Raw genomic sequence first — 27,025 nt, forward strand, 5'->3', positions numbered from 1 at the left:
ATGTCAGTGACAAGGATCACCTGGAAAGCCAACAAAGTTCGAAGACAAGAAGAAGTCCGGAGAAAGTGCCAAAACGGATTGATTATTGAATCGCTGCCAAACCAACATCATTGTTTCGACATGGTATTGCTAGATTGTTAGAAAAATAGAAGAAATTTGTAGAAAATTATAAAAAAATTATTTTTTAATATATATGTACTAATTTTACTTAGTAAATGCCTTTTTAAATTAAAAAAAATATCGGAATACATGCAAGTACTAGTAGCATAGTTTTATTGTACTATAAATACAAAAATAAGACTCTAATATATATTGACAGTGAAATGAAAAATGCTAATACTACAGAGATCAGAAAATAATAACCAGTTCCAGTTCTAAGTAATCTCCATTAACATACAACTTTAACCTTTTTCTTTTTAGTCCTTGAAACATTTAAATATATTTCAGATCTTCTGAAATATGCCCAATCTTCCTAATATTTATATAAAATATAAATATGTAAAATCGATATAAAGTGATATTGTTTCAATATATATTAAAACAATATCGCTTTGGGATATTGTTTCTTTAATTTAGGGAATACAAGGAACTCATAAATCTGGCGAGTTATGAGTATAACGAAATTGTGAATTTATTTGAAAATTTATTTAACTTTTTTAATGTCGCGTAATCTTTTATTCTCTTAATATATATTTAAACAAATTATTTATCTGAATTAAACAAATATCTTTAAAATATTCATTCGATTTTAAAACTAACAAAAATAATATTGTAAAACATATTTTAGTTTTTTAAATAAAGTTAAAAGTGGAGAAACGAAAATAGGTTAATATCAATGATAAAAATGGACATTAACGAGTAAATTTATTACGTCTAGTTATAGTGCTCATTTCCATAGATAATAAAAAAAGATTTTCCAAGCGTTGTGTGATATCATCGAGAATAACAAACAGGAAAAACGTCATATATATATTTTTTTATTGATTGTGAACGAGAAACAAAACAAGTCATTCACTTGACACGATAGACACTAAAAAGCTCCAGGCATGTTACGTCATAGGTTCCCTTGTAACTGGTAGTATTCTATTTTACTGTATTTTGTTAATGGAATTATTGTTTATTATAACATTTTGATTTTGTGTTTCATTCATTTATGGAATTATTTTTTCCCTTTTCACTAAAGCAATAGTTTTAATGGTAAATTTATTTATGTTTTAACTATAGTTATAGTTTTACATTATTGGCATGCTTTAAAGGCTCCATATCGAGTTTGTCTCGAGTTTCGGCAAATCCAGAATTTTAATTTTGGCGGCATCGTCCCTCTGAATGTAAGCTTTATTATATAAAACACTGTCACAGGAGGATTTTAATGATTTTGCTTAATCTTGAGCCTCTTTGTTTTCTTTGACTCTCTACTGACATTGAAAAACAATTTCGGTAATGCACAAAAATATAATCGTATCTACTGACCACTTTATGTCAACAAATAGGCATCCAGGAAAACAACTGATTTCATTTCTTCAAATTTTAAAAGAAAGTTAACATTATCACTATCTCTATTGCCATGAGTTTCAATACAATTTCAGAAAAGATAACAAAAGGGCATTTTTATTATTATACTAACTAGTTTAGCGATAAAATAGTAGGAATGAACACTAATAAGTTGGATGTTTTTGTGTTCCTTCTAATTCTGTCATATAGGATAGTCGGAATAGGTACCGCAGTTTATTAGATATTACTCTCATAAAACTGCTATCTGCTTAAACAAATCTCTTTCCTGATATGATCGCACTAAATGATTACTTAAAGAAAACATATTAAAGACTAGAATTTCTTTTAACAGTTATTCTGAAATCTGATCTAAATTATCCGACCCTCTGCAGACTGTTTATAGTATGTCTCCTCACGTCCACTAGTGGTCAATATTCTTGATTTCTATAGGTCAACTTTAATTTATTCGTATTCTCGTCATCTTATCGACTATTTGAGCAAGAGTTTAACAGTTTTATTTTATAATATTTGCCTGTTAATTACTTTATTATTAAATTTAACTAGACAAAACATATATGAATCATATATAAGTAGATAACTCGGAAACTTAACATTGAGAATTATATAGATTTTATTAAAAAATTAATAACCATCTACTACAAATACATGACATTATATATGTGAATACGTTTATAAATCGGTGACTATTTTTGAAAACCCACGCTAGTCAAGTAAGAACGAACATTTATTGACTAAAAGTTTCCCCGCTTTTGATATCCGCTATCAAAAAGTTTCATCATAAAAAAGCAGAAAATAGAACATCGATTGAATAAACTACAACCAATGAAGTTTGACGTATTCTAATTTATTGTCATGTTCCGTAATATTCTTTGATTTACAGTTGCCCCTTCGTTCCAATAACAAGTAGAAGAAATGTTCGATTTCCTAAATAAATTGATGTTTATGTTAAATTATGTTCGTTATCATTATACACAATATGTTCAGTTCAAAACTACTTGAAATAATATGTACAAAGGGAGTTTGGATCACAAAATTTATTAGTAACATTTAAATTAATTAATAAAACCTTTTAGTTATATAAAAATAATATATTTCTAACTATATCTTTAAAAAAGTAATACATACTATACATATATGTCCGATACACTTAATACAAATTATAGAGTCATCTTTCCTTGAGGCATTCTTAGTTTATTTACTAGATTCATGGCAAATTTAAGGTTTTTGCGAAATACTAGGCGGATAGTATCATTTGTTGCAAAACGTGCTCGGTATGTTGTTCATGTTGCTTTATTATGAAGATCTATGAAACTCTAGAAAATTTCCTTTAATTTTAAGTAATATCAGTAGCAAATGGTATAAAAAAGAAAATATAATACTGTTCTAATATCTACAACAAATAAACAAAAAATATAGGAGCAATTTATAATATCCAGTCAACATAATTTAGCATATATATAATAACAACTTTAAGTGTTTCTTATGGACACATATTATGTAAATATTAATTTTCGTCGGTTATTATTCCAGAATGATCCTCATAACATTATTCAACAAACAAGAAAAAATTCAATATAAAGATACGTTGGATCGAAATTAAAATGGGTATTGTTTATTTTATTTATATTGTAAGCTATTAGCTTGTTACGTTTATGTTGTTTTCACAATTACTACATAATATGATATTATTATTGTATGGTACAATGAAAGTGATATTTCGCATTTTTTTTTTTCGTATTTCAAAATTGTCTGAGCTAATTGGAATATTAATGAATAATTTATCTATTGAATGACTATATATTAACATGGCTCACTGAGATATCTATTTAACAACGATTTATCAACGGTTCTTAGAATATACATTTTATCAATGCCTTGCTACAAAAAGTTAATATTTGATAAATAAAGTGTTATTCTGAATGGACTGGGTTGGCAATCTGCTCTTTTTCTATTATGAGAGTTTGACAGCAATCAATTTTTTTGTCCAACAGGTAACTGTAATTACTGCTGAATGCTGGCCACTAGACAACTTTAACGCAATTGATAACTAACCTAACAAACCGCGTTTCTGTTCTATCAAAAATGATTCAATTAAAACCTTTATCAATGTGTTTAATAAGCAAACTTTCAGTTTCGCATGGTGTTTACCGTTTTAATAGTATTCTTAATGTCTTTCTTTATATATATTTTAAAGTCTCCTTTTACCAATTATGGGTTTATCTGGACTGGGCCTAAAGTTTAACGTAGACTTCGAACCACGGTCCTCAGCATTAAGTCTACCGACTGACGACTGACCAGCTTGGTTACTGGCGTGACTGGGATCATTTTCCTTGTCGGATTTAACACTCTTGCCTAGAACATTCACAAATTTTAAACTATCACAAACATAAATTTATGACCATGCCCAGCAGTATTCGAACCCGCGGCTATCGCAACAGTAGGAAGACCATCCCATCGCCTTTACCACTGCGCTACCAAGCCGGCTTCTTAATATCTTAAAATCTCCTTTTTACCAACTAGGATTATTTCTCGACTTCCTAACATAGGCTCCGAACTTCTACATTAAGCCTACCGGCTGGCGAGTGATCAACTTAGATAACATCCCAGATCCAAGACAATCAATCTTACCTAACCTTCTTACTAGTGTGACTGGGACGATTTTGCTTATATTATTTTGGGCTTTTGGCTTATGAAGAGTTTTAATTATAAACAATCATAAGCCTAAATCCTGTCGCCTTGAACACTTGACCAACCTACAACACTAACTGTTAATAATTAGTAATCTTTCGGGGTGGTTTACTATTTCAGGAAGTAGCAGAAGAAGAGGAAGATGAAGAAGAATAGACTTCTCTACCATGTAACAGATGCTGCAATTTTTTTCAATAATGTTATTTTTATAACAAAAATTGATGTTATATTTTAGCAATAATTCAATATTCTCCAAACAATGTTAATATTTGCACAGTCTATTTCTTAAAATTGATATATCACTGATATCAAAATTGTGGAAATAATACGCACAGAAGAAATAAATACAGGGTGACTATTAGGAAAGTTTAAAATTACAGATCCCGATCGACATGCCCAACTTAGGGGATTAGTAAAAAGTAACGCGATTTTCGATCGATATGTCATTTTAGGAGCGATTATTAATACGCTATAATCCTTAAAACGCTATGATGCCTACAGTTTCAATGGAAAGAAACAAGCATCGAATGTGTGTTCTCTACGCAAATATTCAACTGTTTTAAATATTCCTTGCTCGACAATTAATTTCGCAAAAAAAATCACTGAAGAGATTAGTATTGTGGTGATGATATACACTTTTTTACAAATATTTTTTTCATGTGTACAATTTGTATACATATATTTCCTCTCTGTAACCTTATTTTGTTATACGTTTATATATGGTTAATTATTGAATCCAATTTTCAATATTTTATATCAAAATAATGTAGAAACCCATAAGAATATCGAATAAATATTACTACTTAATAACAGACTTGATAGATCGCTTTTTTAAATATATATAGGAATTTTACATACTGAACAATCAATAATATTCTTCATAAACATTATAATCTATTCTTATTTAAATATTTCTGTACATAATCATTACTAGCCAGTTAACAATAGAAATGTTGAAAACACAGATATAATCATATTGGTAAAATGATGGTTTATAAACTATAGAAAGCAACACGATTACACAAACAAAACACTACAACATGGAAGGAAGAAGAAAATAGAAAGAGACTCACCGGTTTTCTTACACTTACCAGCTTCTTTGCCCCCCTTCACGCATATACCGAACCCGTGAGTGCCGTCTTGCGAATCGCGAACCATTGTTACTGTCCTGGTGGCCAGTTCGTGAATCGAAGGCGAATAAATGGGCATTCGATAATTGTGGGTGGTCGAAGGGGGGCTACTAACTGGCGACCGTCTCGATCGTTCTGGATTCGACTTGGACAACGTGGCATTGTGATTGGCGGTGCCAAACAATCGGAGCACTTGTTCGGGCGAGATGGGCCGTTTCTTGTTGTTGGAAGGCGTGCGAGTGCTGGAGAAGTTCGGATTCGAACCAAGGTAAGTACCTGTAATCAACATAGGTATTAAATCATTTGTGCATAATTCAATTAAAAATATATTTTAGTCTAATCAATAAATGTGCCAATGTACATCATCAAAATTATGACATCAGCACTTCACAATGTTGCCCCATTAACTTTTAACTAAATTTTGATTTACAACGTTTGATAGTTATAACCTCTAATTAGTGTTCACTAATGTTTGGAGAATTTTGTAGATGTTTGACATCATGGCCTACTAACATCAAAACAAATCGAACTTTATAAAGTGATTTACAAGTGCAACATTGTCAATTACAAGCAATCGAGAGATCGTTATCTCAGGAATTCATCTTAGTGGTTTAAAATTTTAGTCCAAAACATATTAAAATTAGATTTAAAATAAACGCTAAATAAGAGTATGTATTGCATAAATACCCAATATTAGGGCACCCGGTATGAAGCAATTAAATCTCCATTAGGTAAACTATTACTGATGTGACAACACTTGAGGAAATTCATTTAATCGCTTTATGCAAAACATAAATTTTATTGATTGAATTATAGCTAACGATAAATCTTCTCCGTACCGGCGTGTAAACCGGTACAATTTAATGAAAATTACTGATTGCTCTAATCCGGTGTTTTAATAGAAAGCAGTAGATTCTTTTTTTTTTGATATTGTTAAAATAAATATAAAAATATATAAGATATAAATAAATGTATAGCAAGCCATTGATATGACATACATATTAAATAGGTGATATATATTATACTGTTATATTAGATGATATTTTGCAAACATAATACTACTAAGCTAAAGCAACTTTTTTATTTGTATATTAATTTATATATGAATAAAAATGAAAATATAAATAAATGTGATAATATAAATGTAAAATATCATATATGTATATATATTTATTTATATATATATATATATATATATATATATATATATATATATTTATATATATATATATATATATATATATATATATTTATATATATATATATATATATATATATATATATATATGTATATATATTTATATATATATACATATATATATATATATATATATATATATATATATATATATGTGTGAATTAAAAATAACATATAACAACATGCAACAATGTAAGTTTCACAGAGTAAAAAGGGACATATATATGTATATAGAAATATGTACAAGGTATATGACATTTGGATAGCAACAATATGTTGTAGATTAAGAACTTTAAACAATCTAGGGAATTTAGGTAGGTCTTCCGAGATGAATAAGTCTGATAGGCAGTGAGGTAAATTAAGTTCGATTCTCAATGTAGTCCAGGAGTAACATCCTAAGAGTAAATGGCATACTGGAAACCACAGAGACGACATTTAGAAAGAGGATCACCCCTTAGAAGATGGGACTGAGTAAATATATTTTCTGTCCCAGCGACTTATGCTTAACAACCCAGTATAACTTGGCAGGATCTGGATTTGGACAGTGGGATAAAGGGGAAGACAGTAACAATTAGAGGTAGCTGAACAAAAGATTCAATACGAATGTTACTCTAAAACTTTTTTTGGAATAATGGAATAAATTGATAAACTTAATTATTCATGCCAAGACGGATTTAATGTTCGCTGATACATATCTTGAGGCCTTTAGGATTCTCAATGATTTACTTCTCACTGCAAAATCATATGGCTTGAAAATTAATGAAGAAAAAACCAAAGTATAAACAACTGGAGGAAGGCCTACTATTGTAAATCTCAAAGTGCAGGTGTTCAAGTACTCGAATAATACAGAAGAATAAATTGACATAAGCCGAATCGGCCATGCTGCAGGAGCTTTTGCTTCACCAATGGTTCGAGTGGAAGAGACGAAATATTACAGTCCGCCCATTTTGAACGCATATATTGCCAATCCCGAAACTGGGGCACTGTTACAATCTGATATATATAAGTGGGAAAGTAGTCTTATACCATGCTTATGGAACATTTTACATGTTTCCCTACGAGATTGTATTAGAAATGAAGGCTTAAGGTGCGACGATCAGTACATAGTTAAAGAACAAATTCAGAGACGCTGATTGTAATGGTTCGGTGGAAGGGTAAACGAATTCCTCACGAACTTTTGTAGCGAAATCGACCTTTTGGGTGGAAGAATATAGAAGATCACAGAAGGCGTTTATATATATATATATATAAGATATAAAGAAGCAAATATATATAAGAAGCAAAGAGTTAGAGCTGGACGTTTTTAGAGCGACGTAGCATGCTCAATTCTAGAGGGTACAACCATTTGTTCGTCAAAAATTTGTGGACTTGACAGCGGACTGATTAGGCTGAAGCCCAGGGCGGTAAATTTAAGGAGCGGTAAATATGGCCTAATAATATTTTGTCTTATAGAAGTAAAAAAAAACATTATTATATACATCCACGAGAGAAAAGGAATCTCAAACACTTAATAAGAATTACAGGAATCATTTATTTTATATTATAGGCTTATAAATTTATTTTATAATATTTACAACATACGGTGTTACTGTGTTCAACTTTATGCTTAAGCTTCACTTTTCAGTACGTGTCATTTCACAAAAGTGTTTTTCAGAAAATGTTCAATGCATTGAAAATGTCTGAATTTGTACTGATTTGGCAACCAATTACTTTTTTATTCCCGCAATTAAGGGACAAAAACCGCTTATTTTGGAGTTCTACAAAAATTGTTTCCCATACGTGTAACATATCTCTCACATGTTTTTGTTTTTTGAGAGAATGTACATAGGCAATTGCCAGGCATTCTTTGAAAGATTGTGTTGTGATGTAGGATAAAGCTTTGAATATCGTGAAGAGTTCAGCGGTCATTACTGAACCCTGCCCATTGCAAGATTTGGAGCCATCGATATATATGTGCTTGCGGCCAGGGTAAGAGTACAGAAGTTTACAGAACTAGGACCGAATAAGGTAAGGACAATGTTTTCTTTTGTAAAGAAGGATGTTGTTCCTACATAAACGCGGGAGTTCTTATGAAGATACCAAAAAATAGGTCAATTCGTTGCTAGCATCAAATAATGAATCGTGCTATCGAGATGGTAACCATAAATTGCTTGAAAGATAGATTTTTCATACTAAAGCTTCTAATTTAATCGAATAGCAGAAGTCATTAAGGAAAATTTGAATAGCTGACTGGCGACGGTGACAAATATTTTATATCCACTACTGATTATAACAAGGTTGATCGGTTACCCGACCATATAGTCCTGACTTGGCAACCAATTACTTTTTTATTCCCGCAATTAAGGGACAAAAACCGCTTGTTTTGGAGTTCTACAAAAATTGTTTCCCATACGTGTAACATATCTCTCACATGTGTTTGTATTATTTAATTGCCTATGTACTAATACAATATAATAAAATTAATAAAGATAGCTTAAATGAAATATTATTTTTGTTTAGCACAGTACGTAAATTCAACAAAAATGAAGGACACGAAAAGTATGTCAATCAACGGTAGCTATGGAGAATATCTCGCAAGAGGACAGCGCATTGTAAGGGGATTCTGCGTCTGTGAATTCGACATGACCACTAAATAATACCTCAAATATTCAAGTTAAATATAATAAAATTTCGATTTACTAGCTTAGAATACGTTCTGCAAAATATGGCAATATTTCGATGGGTATTTTATTTGTCGTTATACTGACAGGCAAAAAAAACAACTTTACAAGCTTTACACAATTAATCACTCCGGCATAAAATGTCGCTTTTTACCGATTTTGTCACAACAGATTTATCGATTGCCCTTTTTTCCTACTGAAAACCTACGGCTCATTTAATTTTTAATTTAATATTCGGGGCGACTGAATGGTTTTGAAAAACATTTCGGAAGAAGTATTTTTCTACTGAATCGAACGTCACAGGCCATTGACATAAAGTGCTTCGCATCTCTCCTCATCCAGTCAATATTGAAACCGAAAAAACATTCAATTTATATCGTTTGAAATCCAATATGTTTGCTAGAAAATACATAATAGAAGAAAAATATTCTCGAGTTAGGATATATTTTTTGATATTGATATTAAGTTTCCTACGTACATTTTTGCTGAAAGATGGAGAGGAAATTTCAGTTCAATAACGGATAAAAAAAGTTTTAACGTATCTTTACGAGATTTCTCACCTTCTAAAAATAGAAAAATAGTAAGATTTCGGAATTTGTATCATGTTCGAAACAATTTCCATTCAAAATAATAGCTTTAATCTTTGTCTTCTTCAATTTTTTTAGACCCTTCATCCATCTGTCTTAACAATTAAAAATTATCAAATAAGACTTAAGAGCAATATCTCTACCTTATAAATGCTTTGGGTTTGAAAAATAGCGACACTGTTTAATCTATCAAGAACGATGTTAATTTTTTTTCACTTCGACGGGTGTCATCATTTCGCGACTATACAATAATGCGGTGTTGATATAAAGGGGACGGGAAGAGACATAAAGTATATATATAAAATAATAAATTAATAAAATTAATAACACAAGCAGGGTGGTTAAAGGTATAAATAGTATATATACATTTTAAATATGGACTCAAATTCAGGACTACAAATACAACCATAACGAAGTAGAGGTTCTATCCAAACTGCACACATCAGCACCTAACCGAAGTGGTAAAGGTATTTTATCAGTAACACTAAACTTAGCATAGGCTAGATTGTATGGAGAAAATCTATTTCTCGTAGAAATACGAGAAGACTCCCTGTCTGTATTTTCTCCTGTCAAGGCATTTCTAAAAGTTTGCAGCTCATACTTAGTTCTAATCTGGATGAGCTCTGGAGAGTCGTTCGGTATGTGGTAGACTGATATAGGGGCACAGTAACAAAACCAAAACATGGTGACGAAAGAAAAGAACGCGAAAAAAGGAGACAAAATCAGCTTTAACTACAAAGAACCTGTTTTTGTTGACCTCCTGTGTCCAATAACATTGTACCTCGTTATTTGTGATACAATAAACGAATGGGATAAGTTCAGTATGGACGCAAACATCCGTGATGGGGAATGGGACATGAGGCTGCCGATTTAGCCGCACAAACCGCGCGCTCGTTTCCCGGTTACCAATGTCAGAAGGGATCTACAGTCAACTATCCTGATCCCATTCAAATAGAGCTTCCGGATAATTGATAGTGCGTTGGTAACCAGGGGATGGTTGAACATTTGAATGTTGTTCCAGGAAACATTCGAGAGCTTTTCGGGAGTCGGTCAGGATTAGGCATTCTTTGAAGGATTGTGTTGTGATGTAGGATAAAGCTTTGAATATCGTGAAGAGTTCAGCGGTCATTACTGAACCCTGCCCACTGAAAGATTTGGAGACATCGATATATATGTGCTTGCGGCCAGGGTAAGAGTACAGAAGTTTACAGAACTAGGGCCGAATAAGGTAAGAACAATATTCTCTTTTATAAGAAGGATGTTGTTGCTACATAAAAGCGGGAGTTACCGCTGCTCTATGGGACAACGTGTCATCAGGAAATAACATAATTTCATTTTTTTGATAAATAAATAAAATATTGATAAAATAGTGCACAATAGTCGCATTACTCAGATCCTAAATAAACGATAACCAAACCAAATAGATTTTCAATTTGATTGAAAAGCATATTCTACCTCACTTTCGATGATTAATAAAATTGTTTTCCTTCAATCATTCTAAGTCTCATTCGAAAAAATGTTATTCGTGCGTGCATAGCAAATGAGTTGCATAGGTACTAAACCTTCTCTATGAAAAGCATGAGCTATGTCTGTGTAGTTTTAGCCTAGGTTTCATTCTGAATCTACAATTATCTATTAACTACATGATCAAATATTTCGATTTTTTATAAATTCAACACACAAACTTTTGCAATAGCTTATATAATATTAATGAAAACAAAATAATATATAAAAACTGTTCTTAAATAAAAGATAAGGACTCTCTCAAACCCAACATATATTCTTATTTCAGTAGTAATTCTTTCTACCATTATCTAGCTCAATAATTGTTAGTTTGGTGTCCGTTCTTACCTATGCCTTTAAGACATTGTACAAAATATTAGAAAACACAATGATATCAACATAATTTAATAAACATCAAGAAGAGCGTAATTTATTTTTATAAATCCGAAACAATATCATAGAAATCATACATCGTCGTCCACATTTCCATATTGACCATCCCATCAAAATACTATAACAATAATATACATACACACACAGATTTTTCTTTCAATATGCAGTCATTGATTAAGCTTCCCCTGTGCTATATTTTATAAACTTTTGGCCACTATGATAAGAATCCTAAAGTAGAACTTGAAGTTATTCACACGAGCAAACAAACTAGGCAATTTGCCAGAAAGAGTACTATAATTTGGAGAGATTACTGGTTTGGCATTGTAGGCCAGTTAAAATTATACATCTAGATTATTTTCTCCCTTTTAACCCTGAATATGACCATAGTAATGTCATCAGTTCGAGCATTAGCATTAATTGAAATAATATTGCACATTCATAACGTAATGCGATCAATTAATCTGCTTGGAATTAGCCTTGTAAGGAATTATAAAACAAATTAATAAAAACGTAATTTAATACATAATTAGAACTATATTATTTATATTTATGTTAATATTTATAAACTACTTAAAAAGAAAGCGCTAGTCAACAATCTGTTTATTTCAATAAAAAAATCAATTCCTATCATTCCGCGCCCATCTTATTTCGCTGATTTAGCTCCATCGCACTTCTGGCTATTCTCCAAACTTCAAAAACAGCGGTCCAAGATCATCAATTTGGTTGAAAAAATTATAACCGAATCTAAGATATATGGTTTTATTAGTCTGTTTTAAATAGTGAAATTGAATTATTGTTACAAATCAATTTTATCTAAATTTGGGATAAATTCTCGCATCTGGAGGGGTGTCTCTCCATACAAAGCTAGATTTTAGTGATATATTAATGCATCTACAAAAAGAGACTCAGTATGATGGGAACTTGGAAGCCCTACAGAAAAAGTTGCCAATTTATATCGACCATAACTATATCGACGTTGATGATTTATTGGATGCAGGATCTTGAGATATGATAATGTATTGGAAGCTCCGGAGGACATTGGGACGATCTTATATTCCAAATAAAAGCCTGAACATAATAAATACACGAAAATAATTTAAAAATTAATTTCATGAATGTCTCACATATTTTTTGTTTCATACCATTCGTTCTGTCCCACCAGTACTTCCAACTATTACAATTACACGTCTTATATACAGCTGACATACCCACCCGAAGAATCGCTGCTGTGAAAACATATGCTAACCACATGGTGATCTTTTTTATTTTAATTATTGGCAATTCAACGCGTTAACGTTATTAGTAACTTGATGCAAGTTGTATTATAATACATTCGATTTATTGCATTATATTATTTTACTGCAATAATAAATTAAATAATATGTTTAGGTATTGATGGAATATGGGGTGTTGGATTGAGAAGTCAGGCAACAGTATTGAGTATTGACTAGTTGTTAAGTTTATTGGGATAGTTTATAGGATTTGTTTAAGTTAAATAAGCGCGAAGAGGCTGACTTCCTTCAGAGAATTGAGGACTGATCGTGGACGGTCTAACAGATTGTTCTTTAGTTGATTTGAAAGTCCATGGTGGGTCTTTAGAGCACCCAGATGACTACAATCGCATATGTTGCGGACGACTGTGAGTTGTGCACCGTAGCAAGGGCATATGTGTTTGGGTCTTCTCGACATAAATAATCTACTCACTAGTATATTGATGTACGTTTGAGAGTGCAGCGTAAAATAAAAAGATATTGTCACGTAAAAATTGAACTTTGAAGATCAGAGCTTGTTGTTTTCTTCCAGAAAGTCCCACTCCAACTGTACCAAATTGTTCATTTTTTTATTCATGTGTATAACCTATTAATGCGTGAATATTTTTACAGTCCACTATTAATCGGTATGGAGGTCCGTGGTGCCAGGAACGCCTTCACATTGTGATCTTTGTTGGACAAATCTAATTGTGATTGAAAGCACGGCATATTAAGGTTTTTTTATATTATTTATTTAATATATTGTTACTAGTCGTTTCCGTCTAACCTACAATTTGTCTTTAGGCTAACTTAAATCTAGGTATATAACTAGGAGGACCCATCGGCCCTAACTCAGTCTCTGGTGAAATAATGTTTATACATGTCACTGCTGAATTTTTTAATATATGCGCCTCACTACACAACACTACACAAGATCAGATGGTCTGATTCTTTTGAGTCTGTGTCCTGTTCTGGTGGTATCCAATAGTTGCAATATTTCAATATTAGTATGAGAATGGAATCTTTCCTCATGCCCCCTTGCAATTCTCTTGATTTCTTGACTGGCTGTGTGTATCTGAAGGTCTTGATGTAGGTAATCAGTCCTATAATATTTGGGTGCATCCACAATACCTTCCAGGTTTCAATATTTACTTATATAATAGCAATTTATTATGTACTGAAAATTGTGATTTTCTTTCAATTAGCCAGTACATTTTCCTATATTTCAATTCCAGTTTTTTTCTTTCCTTCTTTATATGTTCCTTCCAGCGAAGTTTTGCATTGAGATTCATTCCGAGATACTTAGCGTTGTTGCTATATGGAATGATAGTGTTATATAATGTTATTGGTACTTGTACGGTCTGTTTATAGGTGAACTGCACATGTGCAAATTTACTTTCATTAAGGCATATTAAGGTGAACATTAAAAATAATTGAAATGAATGGGTTCAACGAAACGACGGAAAAATTGAATTGTTCGCACAAAATTTAGAATCTGCAGCAGATACAACTCCCGTTTATCAGCCTGATGTACCTCAAAGGTAATAAAGTTCAAAGATGATAATAAGTATTTCCAGAATACTTTTCGAGATCACCACTTATCATTCAACCAAGTGCGCGGAGTAAGAGCGGTTGTTGAAAAGTTATTTAAATAAAAGAAACACTGCCCTGCAATACTCCTAGATGTCCCAAGACGTGTTGACCAAGTATGGCATTTGGGATTAATCGACAGGATGAACAAACTGCTACAGCGGAACTATTATCAATTGCTGGTTTCATACCTTTTCGAAATAAGAATTATAGTCTCGCCTGAAGAGACATTCCCAACAATTAAACGTATCTCGACTGGAGTTCCTCAGGGTAGTATCTTGGGAGCATTCCTGTATGTGCTGTCCCCACAACAAATAAAACAGTACACTGTTATTATATATCTCCTTAGATATGTAGAAAAAGTGCAAATGGCGGTTAACAAGATATACAAATAGAGTAGAGAGGAAAATACAGCTTAATAACTTCAAATAGGTCCATGTTCATTTTACGTTGCGGTGAAACAGCAAAAACATAATTATATCAGTTGACGGACGCCCGATTTTTCAAGCAGAATGAGCTAAATACCTGTATCTGTCGAAAGTTGTAAATTCGTTTTACAGTCTGGCAATATTTTCCTTCTCTTTTTATTCTATTTAAAAAGAGAATGCTGTTTGGGAAGTTCGAACGTGTAACTGAAAGAGCCTACAAAAGCTGTCCGTTTGTCAAACGTCTAGAAAATTCTTCAAAAATAAACCAACAAATGTTATTTTAACGTTTTGTTTTAATGAATTTCTGAATAATGAGTACCGCACGGGCACTAAAATATCTCAAATAATAAAAAACAGTATAACCTTAAATTCACCAAAAAACCGTCTTTATACGAAACAGTTGACGAATCAAGGTCAGCTTGATTTTAACTGTGTCAAAGATCAAATATACGAAATGTATAAGAACTGTGAGTAATGTTTTTAATCGACACGTAATTTAATGTAATTAATTCAAAGAAAATTGTAAGTCTTGAAAGTATCCATAAATAGCCAAAAGATATACAGCTATTTAAGGGATGTATCCCTTCATACACTTTTGGTAGGATTTAAGTGGTGTAAAGGTAACCTATGAAGAAATTGCTTTTAAAAGAATGCTATTTTTAAAAATATATAACAAAATTAAGGTAGAATTATTATATCAATTTATATACTTAAATTATACATGAATATTTCAGAATGGTACATTGGATCGCTCATGGCAAGGTGATAATAAATATAGTGTAAAGGCAACAAAAGCTGATGAAAAAAGCTAAACGTTGGATAACTATCAAATAGGTTTTGTTAGTCATAACATTTATTAATAATTCTTTGCAGACATATGTTATAGTTCTTCATGCTGGAAACAGGAATGGTTTTATGCCTGGTGCAGAATTAGTATTTTCCTCCGTGTCCAAGGATGACTACCATGGAGAAATGAATAATGACATGTTTTTGCAGTAGTTTGGAAATCAGCTTTTAAAGAAGTCGGAGGAACCATCAGATATTGTTATGTACAATGCACCATGTCATAGTACACTGGTGGATAAAATCCCAACAAGTGCATCAACAAAGGCTGCAATTAAGGAGTAGCTTAATTAAATACATAAAATAAGTGAAACCATGTTAAAGAATGAACTATTTCAAATGTTACTCGGTAGATATAAATGAAACATTTAATTGCATTTTATGTAATTTACTTTTTTAGAAACAAGACTGAGAAAAGATACATCATAGATTAGATTACTGAACGTTATGCCGACAGAATATTATGTATTCCTCCCTATCACTGCATATTCAATCCAATTGAGTTGATATACAGGTCGGAGAATATTCAAACCAGAACTGTCTGGAATTATGGAAAGATGCATTGTCGAAAATAATACCTTCGGTTTGAGCTGGATCAGACACATTGAGGAAGAAATTGACAAATGGTAGAAGTTTGAGTTTTTGATAGGTTGGAAATAAATAGCTTAATTATTAACTTGATTAGTGTTTTTAAAAGTGACAGTGATTGGATAAAGCTTTACTTTACTCAGATATATAGTTGTTTATTAGGTGGATTAGGCCTTCGGGGGATACCACTACATAAAAAAGCCCCTAGAACTCTACCTATATTAATGTGGAAAAAAGTTCATTGTACTATAATTTTATGTTCTTCGATAATGTATACATTAGATGTACTATAGTGTTAAAATAAATTATAATATATAACATTTTTGTTTGATTATTTGATTTAGAATAGACTATTTTGAATAGACTATTTTGAATACTAAGAAAACTTGAAAAATCAATTTTTCATTCGCCCGCTGTTATTGAAAATCCTCGAACGAAATTAAACTAAAAATATGTTCACACTCCCAGTATAATTGACATCTTCATATAAAAAGCACATATTATACGACCAAACATCAACTTTTCGAACATTACAAAAGCTGAGGACGGTATATTAAAAATATTCCATCATTGCCGTGCCAATACTTCCATCCCGAAGCTTTACAACGATTTCACGTATCGCTGAGCGATCGCCACGAGGATAATCTCCCAATCATTCCCAGCCGCGAATAAATTTAGGCGCCCCTCCGAAAACCGTCGAAAATGGATGAGTGCCCTAAAATATTTTTCATATCGCTATAAATTTTCCTGACCGGCATACTCGATTTTAACAGAATATTTTCCGCTTATAAAGATTCCTCTCCTCATTGTAAAAAAATGGAGATACTGTTGTAGTAAACAGCTAAGGAAAAATACGTTTCGGGAACATTATGAACGAATTTCTCAAGGAAAAATAAGTAATACGTTACCTTAAACCCAATCCAGTGATGAATTTTTTGTTTAAAAAATGCGACTAAAGAACAAATATAATATTGTTGTTTTTTTAATAAATATTTTAATACAATGAATGTAATGAATATAATAATATATAGATTATTTAGTTTTATTATCGCTTAATATCGTTATAATGTATTAAAATATTGTCCATTGATAGCAGCAACTTTTTTCCATCTTTGAAGCAATTTACAGATTCCAATGCGAATGAACGATATATTTTTTGAGGCTATCTACGAATCGACAAATTTTTATTGGTATCTTCACAAAAATTGAAGCGCTGCTCAGGCAGGTAACGCCTCAATTGTCGGAAAAAGTAGTAATCAGAAGGACCAAGGTCTGGAGAATACGTCGGGTGGAATAGCACTTCCCATTTTAATGTTTCCAAGTGTTTTTTCTCCGGTTTTGTAACATGTGTCAGAGCATTGTCGTTGAATGCCATCGTTGTACCAAGGATGAAATAAAAAATGTAAACGTTTGAATAACACCTGATTAGGTTTTGTTATTCATAACATTTATTAATATTTCATTGCAGATATATTGTTCTTCATACTGGAAACAGGAACGACTTAAAAATGCTTTCGATTTGGATGAACTCCATCAGACACATTAAAGAAGAAATTGACAAATAATGAAATTGTTAACAAATGTTATTCACTTGAATGAAACTTTCTGAAAATGGGATCCTGATTCAATGCTGACAATTTCCAAGACAGGTCAGTAAGAGTGAAAAAGTGAGTAGTACATAATTAATATAAGACACCTATTGGAAAACTTATTGTAGAATGTGAAAAATGTATATACACAGTTATATGTGTATCTGCAAGAAAGATGTATGCAAGTAGTAACAGGAAAAACTAAGGGGAAATACAGTGATATCATAATGACTTTACCAGGAGGCAAGAACCAATCGTAAAAGGTAAATATGCTCTCTAATTAAACTAAAATATATTACTTAGATATGCAATTGATAATTAGGTATATTAGGCTTCCAGGTGATGCCAATACATCTAATTCGTAGATGGTATGGAAAAGAGCTTAATGTAAATATAATAAAATACAAACCTAACTTATAAATTATTATAACTGTATAATTAAAAGTAGTTTTAAGTTCTTCGATATTATATGAATTAGATATACAATGATGTAAAAATTAATTATATTTGATAACAGTATTTTTGTTCAGTTATTTCATTTAGATTAGAATAGGAACTAAAATACAGAATTAATAGGGCAACATTGCATGTTTTGAAGTTATCGATTCAGATGACGTGAGTTCACTGCTTTATTGAACGGACTACTATTGATATATTTTGACCCACCAAAAGCACTGATCAGCTTCTAGAATATTTTTTTTCACTGAAATTACTTACTTTAATTCTAAACAAAAGGATATAACAGGTCAATTAAAATGTCTCCGGCCTACCATAGTAAAACACATTGTTGTCAAATAAGTTTTTTTTATTCAACATAATTTTCTTCAAAATACAGTGATCATAGCGACCCTCCAATTTTTCGATCCAAATTTTGTAGTACGATTTGTCTTATGCTTCAAAATAGTCCGCACTTTCGTCGATCACCTCTTCATTCGACGAAAATTTCTTCCCGGCGAGCATTCTTTTGAGATGTGAGAGCAGGATGGAGGTCAGATCTGTAGAATACGGTAGATGAGGAAGCAATTCGAAGCTCAATTTATGGATTTTTTACACGGTGCATTGTCTTGGTGAAACAGCAATTTATTTTTCTTCAAATGCGGCCGTTTTTCGGCGATTTCATCTTTCAAACGCTCCAATAATGCTATGTGATTGTTGTCCCTGTTGACGGTCCTTCCTATTTCAAGCTAGTCAATGAAAATTATTCTATGCGCCTTCCAAAATACAGACGCAATAACCTTGCCAGCCGACTCTTTAGAGCAGATTCATCTTGTGCAGTTCATTCGGATGACTGTCGATTGGACTTCGGATTGAAATGATGGAGCCATGTTTCATCCATTGTCACATACCGATGCAAAAACTCGGGTTTATTACGCTTGATTCTCATCAAACACTGCTCCGAATCTCGTCTCGTCTTTGTTTTTGATCAAAAATGAGCTCGCGCGGCACCCTCTTTACACAGAACTTTTCTCATGCCCAAATAATCGTGAATGATATGATATACACGTTCAACTGATATCTTTAGGGTGTCCGCTATTTCATTCAGATTCAATTTATGGCCATTCAAGATCATTTTGTGCATTTTTGTAATGTTTTCTTCTGTAACAACCTCTTTTGGGTATCTACTGCGTTCACCGTTTTCGGTGCTCATTTTACCACATCTGAACTTAGCACACCAATCCTTGATGGTTGATTTTCCTGGAGCAGTGTCCGGAAACTCGGCATCAAGCCAAGTTTTTGCTTCAAGTGTATTTTTCCGTTCAAAAATTAATATTTTATCAACACGCGAAATTCCTTTTCATCCATTTTTTTTCACAATAACAAAAGTTGCTTCACTCAAAATGCTATAATTCACAAAATAATGATCCGACAGCTATCAAATGTATACACGCATCTTTGGAGGATCAGGGCTAACTAAAAAACATATGGATTTAATTCTAGTAACGCCATCTATGTGTCAGACCGGGGACTTTTCAATTGACCTGTTAAAAATCAAAAGAACCAACATACCTCTAGGACTACTTAAAGAACTATAGTGATGTTCTCTGTCTCGCTCCCTCTCCCTGTATTCCCGATGATGATGCAAAGCCGAACTGGGTCTTTCGACTATCGTGTAACTGGTACCCGGTGGCGAGTAATAAAGACCGGATCGAGGCCTGCGGGGGCTCCCTTGAGGACCGAGCGCGTCTTCCGCCTCCGCCGGGGTACCTCGTCCGCATCTTCGGTTGCGCGTCGGCCCAGCGCTCGATCCGAAACCCCCCAATTCAGCCAGCTCGGCGTATTCGTCGCCTCCCCCCACACGCATGCCTCACGAGTAGGTGAGCTGAAACAAAATAATTACGTCTATTAATTTTATTTCATACGAATAATATAAATTCATCACATTTGCCCAACAAAATTGTAATATGTTTAAAAGGTTTTACGATCATTTCCACAATATTTAGTGGAAATTTTATATATTTCAACAACAATTCAAATAATTAAACATACATTCTATTGGAACAATATTATTGAATTATTGACGAAACCAAACAAAATATGTATGTTATTTTTAAGCACACATACAGTTTAATATGTATGCGTCCAATATTTAACAACTAATTGAGAAAAAGACATCTTAACGCCTTTAAAATAGTTCTGTAAAGATTGAAACAATAGCAGTCAAAGACCTAGGTTACACGATGAATGCATAAAAACTTATCTCAATAATGATATAACGATTTTTTAATCACCTACACCCACAACATTTTTTTGATTTCTTTCAGATATTATTGTTGCATGTAATCCAGTTTTTATAGTCTCTAATCGTTTGTTTTAAAAATTGCTCTATTTGATTTGGTTCCAGCAACGATTCACAAATTTGAAAATAATCCATTATATTTTTCTCTGTCAATTCATACAGACATCTTATTGCAGATATATAGTACCGTAGCACACACTTTTCGTTGAGCATATAGTACATTTTTCTCCTTTCAATCAAAAAAAGCAAAAAAACCTGATGAAAATAGATTTATTGAATCTCCATTTTGAAAGCACACCCTCAAATATAACATTCATGTAAGGAAACTGTTTCACGCGCCTTTCGAACGTATTATAGAGTGAATTCATTAAGCGAGAATTACTGGAGATAAGCGACTTTATCGACTTAAGCGACCATCTATTATGAAACACGTTAAACTAAAAGCAAAGCAAATCGGATACTCGGAAGATATTCTCATCTTAACCTAAAGTCAAAGAGATAGGTTTATTAATCTATCATAAGTTCGGTTTGGACATATGGGATGCATATATACATATGGTTTCACTGAAATATCAAACCAACTAGTAATCCAACAGTGCCAAAATAACGTTCTATGTTTAAATTAATGCTTATCGCTATGTTTCTAACGAACGGCTGCATGATGAGTTCATATGGAATCATATGGATATGGATCTACTAAGTTATTCGCGATTCCAAGATAAAACATAAAATGAGTGCTAAAAGCGTTTTGATTTTCAAGTACAGCAGAACAGTACTTCTAGATAAATTCGTTTATTAGGCAAAACATACATTGCTATCTCCTCAATCTTATATTTTTTTGCGTATATCCCGCTCAGATAAGTAAATGTCATCGATAATATCAGTTAGGGACAAAAATTGTAGAAACAGAAAAGAAAAAGTAGTTGTAGTATTAACCTTTCTAATAATTGAAAATTGCTATTTTCTTTAATCAAAGAATTTTAAAAAATATTAAAGTATAATGAACAATTTATTATATAATACGAATACTCTGAGATTATCAATTATTTTGAATATGAGCCAAGAATAAATAATAGAACAAAGTATGGATTAAATATTAGTAGGTCGCCAACAATCACAAATATTAAATACAAGAAAATGCTGGCTTATTCGAATGAAGTACTAAGGTAAATTAACCTATCTTCATAAGTGTTCAGCTCTCTAAGGTAGCACATTAAAATAATTTTAATATATACACATAATAAACAAGAATGAACGATTCCCTCGCAAAATACAAGATGAATTTTCATTTGAATGTCGCCGCGTAATTCAAAAAGTAGAACATCAGACTCTTAATCAATGTAGATTGATATGCTAATTTTCAACAAATCTTCATATAGTTAAAAATTTAATTTAGAGATTCACAATAATTTGGAGTTTTTGCACCCGTTTGAATAACGTTGATAATTAATTCATTAATACTTCGGCAATTTTGTCACATTGTCAGAGTCGTTTAATAATAACCTTCAACATAAATCAATAGTCAATAAAATGCATTTTTATATTTATTATTTCATGTGACATATAAACATAACTCTACAAGGATTCAACCATTTCATTAATATTGAATATGAAATAAACTTATCCCTGGTATTATTAAGCATAGCTACATTTTCCCAACTTCATCCACAACAACGTAATAATTAACGACTGTTCAAAACGAGCCAGAAATGTTGAAACAAACTAAATTAATGGTATAGAATATTTCAAATTAAAAAATTATAAGTGAACTCACAGCGTTGCTATATTTTTAATATGACTAATAATTTAACTTATTTTGAATAAATTATAAAATAAAAAATGCCTTGAAAATTTATCAGGCCTTTCAAGTAAGTGGCAAAGCTGCGAGAAACTCCAACAACCTACCTGCTAATTACACTATAGATATAATTAATATCTTACTTTTTCGATCTACATACAAAAACCAACATCTCTTCCTGCAGATGTAATTATCACAAGTTAAAAATCCTCTCAAAATACAGATATTTTTAATTTATGTTTGTGAGAGATTATAAAAGAGGAATCTAAAAAATCCGAAGAAAAACATCTATCTGAGACTCAGCAGTAACCAAGCTGTGTTAAAAAAAGTTTAAAAAAATTAAAGTTAAATTTAATTAAAACTAATATTATTTTATCTTAATTTATTACACCGTTTTTAATAAAATATTTTATAATAACGTTCTTAGTTCTAATAATAACTGAATCTATTAAACGTAAAAAGCACATGATGTAAAAATAAATGCTGACTTATCGGAACAAATGCGGTTACTTGATAGTGCTCTGATTATTTCGAATCGCAATTTACCTAAAATCAATTTCGCTCAACATCCAGATTGCCGTCATGCAGCAATATCAAAACATACATCGTTCTGTTATGACATCGGTTTATGTGCACAGCTTGCAACTACACAACATTCATCAGTTTGATTGAACGAGGATAGATTGCAAAAAAAATAGAAAATGTTTATTTTTAATTAATATATATTACTTACAACTTTTGAATATGTTCATATAAATCAATATTAATTATTGTTAATATTTCTATTAAATGATTTTAACAATATTTATACTGTCAATCTGCATATATATATATATATATATATATATATATATATATATATATATATATATATATATATATATCGTATGTATATACGGAGCTCCCGTTAAATTATAGGACCGGTCCAGATAAATCTCTGTTTGGTAAAAGATTTTAAAATATATAAAATATAAAAAATAAATATATAAATAAATAATATATAATAAATATAAATAATATAAATATAAATAAATATATAAAATAAAAAATATAAACTTGAGTTAATGATTTTAGTATATATAAATATATATATATATATATATATATATATATATATATATATATATATATATATATATATATATATATATATATATATATATATATATATATATATAATATATATATATATATATATATATATATATATATATATATATATAAATTAAAAAACGTATTTGTTAGTAGAGTGTAAAACATGTCAATATTTAATGTATTTAGAATATAGGAATTTGTGTTGGAATTTAAAGTTCTCTTTCCCTTTTTTACAATATAGTTGATAAACTGATCGTATCGGTTGTCGAAAAGAATAATCTGTATAAGTCTATTTACCCATACGCGCATATAATATATGTGTGCTTCTGTATTTTTCGTTACAAATAACGAAACAATTTTTAAATATATTTTGTTTTGATATACATAATAATATCAAATTTGTAATATAAGTATCGTTTTAAAAGTGTTAGTGTAAGTGATTTCCCAATATCACATTGAAATATAGTGAAGTATACAGAAAACATAGTAAAACATTATTTGTGAAAATTGTGGTATTTAATCGCAGTTCGAATTTTGAAATATCTGAAATACTCTTAAACATGGGTACCACAGCTAACCTATCTCAAGGTAACAAAACATATGTTATTTGGAATGGTATTTTTTTAAATTCCATGTATTTGTTTGAGAATTTGGTAAAATCTATTTTAAGTAAAGTATTGTCTGTGGTTAGATACGACATTTATCCATCTTTGAGCAGCTTACAATAGAAACTACTAATGTTTGATAATGTCATGAGGCATCAATCCTGATAGGTAGAAGCAATGTCTGGTGAATGTGGGCAGTGAAGCAGGACTCCCCATTTAAACATCTTGACGTAGAATTTTTGTTTTTAGTTTCTATTATATTTCCGATGTAACATATAATAACGTTATATAACATAATGATGGTATAATATTTTAAATCCGACAACCGACATTAATATATTTGTTAAATAGTTGCAAATCGTTTAGTATAATAGAACACATTATTTGTTTATTGGTTATTTGTTTGATTGTTTTCTTAATTGCTATTGCAACCCTTTTCATTCACAGTTCGTAGTGCTAAGCGATATTCGCCCAACGGACTAATTAATTAATTTTAACATTTTTATTTTTATTTCCAATTGCCCAACTTATAGAAACAAAGTGGCCAGAGAAATCATATTAATTAAAAACAACAACAATATACTAAATCTTATACATATATATCAGAGACATTCAATGTAATTGATTGATTGATATTATTTGAAAACTTTTTATGTTGGACAAGTGCATTTTCAACCACCTCTAAACCGATGCTTTGATATGTAATTACAATATTTTCAGTATAACACATGGCCTGAAAAGTCCCGTGCGTAACAATGAAAACGTGTGTTTTTATTGTTATAAATTGGATTTATTCATCAACGTAATCTGCATCAAAAACCACACAATTATTCCAGTGACGCTCTAATATTTCAATACCACTTTTGTAGGGCGATTAATATTTTGATTCAAAATAAGCGCGTCGATGCCAAGTCGACAGATGACGATAGTTTTGACTCCGGAGTGACATAATGGGTCCATGTTTGCTCAGAATCATTAACACGTTTTTGTTTTTGGTCAACAGTAAGCAACCTCTTTGTACAGAGCATTCTCATAGGCAAATGCTCATGCAATATAAAACCAACAATTTCTTTTGAAATCTTTACGATATTAACCAACTCACGTAACTTCAGATTTCGATCGTTTAAAACAATTTTGTAGATTTTTTTGATGTTTTTAGTGTTGCCTCCTCATTTGCACGTCCACTACATTCTGCATATTCGGTGTCTCTACGTCCACGTTTGAAGTCACACATTTTACACATGACACATTTTAAGCCACTGTTTCGCTTGAACGGTATTTTTTCACGTTAAGAAACAGTGTCAAAGTAAAACACGAAGTTAATTTTACATAATAACGCATAAACCTATGAGTAGAATATGATGAAATTTCAACAGATTTCTTTTGAAGACTAGTACTAAATGGAAATGTGGTGAATAGAATAAAACTAGTGCCATCTGTGTTTTGGCCAAAAAATTTTCAGCCTATGCACTGGAGCCAAATCCAAAAGAAGCCAAAACAAATCAAGCACATAAAATTTATATTTCATTTTTTTAATTTTATATTTAATATGTTTTATATTCAATTACTAATTTTTTATCATAAACTTCCAGAGAATATACAAACTAAACAACATTTGACAAAAAAAAGACTTAAACAACATGCGAATAACATCAGGAACAACAACATAAGGACCAAGGGTAAGAGAACTGATATATATGCCAGAAGGCGTCTATAGACACTTCTTTATTGAACTTAAATTTTATATACATACCTCATAACCAATTAGTTTACATTATTATTCTTCCATGTTTTGAGGTGTTGGATATGCCAATTTTCAAATATTTATATAAAATTAGAGGTATTGCCCAAACAGACCTCCGAAACAATTTATAATCGGAAAAAATAAACTCTGTAGAATATAATGTAGGAAAATATAACACTGCTTTTACTCTTGTTTAGTTTGAATATAGCTTTCATAAAACTTGAAAAATATCTATACTACCTCCTTTTTGTAAAGTATTTAAAACAATATGGTGTTAATACATCATCGCCAAGTAAGAAAATATTTTCTCCTCAAATATAAAATATTAAGTTTGAAATAAAATTAATATAAAATTTATTTATTAAACATATCAAAAATATTTAAAAAAATTTTTCAAAACCTGTTTTGTATGCAGCAATGATTTAGAGCGACATTATGCACAACATACAGTCGACCAAAATGTAGTGTATATCGGCATATTCAAACAAATTAAATTTTTACCTTTCTTGTGGTCGCTTGTTGATCCTCAAAAGCTAATGATATAGACCATAACACAATATAAAAAACGCGGATTATTCAAAAAATATTAATTTTTCAATTTACAGCTCCACTTGAAATTCCTGTTAATAGAAGTAAAGAATTCCATGAAATTGCTGCATACTTGAAGCTTGAAGGTAAGTTGATAAAAATCATCACACCTGAATTATTACCGAACATTATAATCTTCAAATATTCAATTTATTTTTCATTTCCGCAGTTACTTGCTGTACATCATGTCCTTATAGGATCACATTCTATGTGATTATATCATATATATTATATCACAAAGTATAGAAGCAATGCAATCTATTCAAAGTTTTTTAGTAATACGTCGTGGATATTGGCGACGTCGAAACATTACAATGTTGCCGCATCAACTCTTGAGTTTTAATTCAGTTGGCTTTGACATACAAAACAATTCCAATCTAAATAAAATAATGGCATTAGTGGCAAACATTATTTTAGCATTTTATTTTGATAAATTTTAAGTCGCTCCGTAATATATAATATTACTTTGTTTGAAAATGCTGAAAACAATAGATACTCA

The 27,025-nt window shown here is 31.1% G+C and overlaps 1 protein-coding gene across 3 annotated transcripts in view; it reads right to left on the minus strand.

Annotated features, from left to right (window-relative positions):
* dysc (whirlin protein dyschronic) overlaps positions 1 to 27,025 on the minus strand; it is a 346,867-nt gene that overhangs the window by 240,558 nt on the left and 79,284 nt on the right. For all 3 annotated transcript variants that reach the window (XM_076398877.1, XM_076398878.1, XM_076398876.1), the window contains exons 2-3: positions 19,967 to 20,279; positions 5,274 to 5,606 (exon numbers count right to left, since the gene is read on the minus strand). In XM_076398877.1, coding sequence (XP_076254992.1) covers positions 5,274 to 5,606; positions 19,967 to 20,261 — 628 coding nt within the window. In that variant the 5' untranslated portion in view covers positions 20,262 to 20,279. The remainder of the gene's footprint in view (positions 1 to 5,273; positions 5,607 to 19,966; positions 20,280 to 27,025) is intronic.

Source organism: Rhynchophorus ferrugineus, unplaced genomic scaffold, assembly GCF_030347505.1.
Source record: "Rhynchophorus ferrugineus isolate W39M unplaced genomic scaffold, kcgeb_rfMv2 rfM3, whole genome shotgun sequence".
Classification (NCBI taxonomy): Eukaryota; Metazoa; Arthropoda; class Insecta; order Coleoptera; family Curculionidae; genus Rhynchophorus; species Rhynchophorus ferrugineus.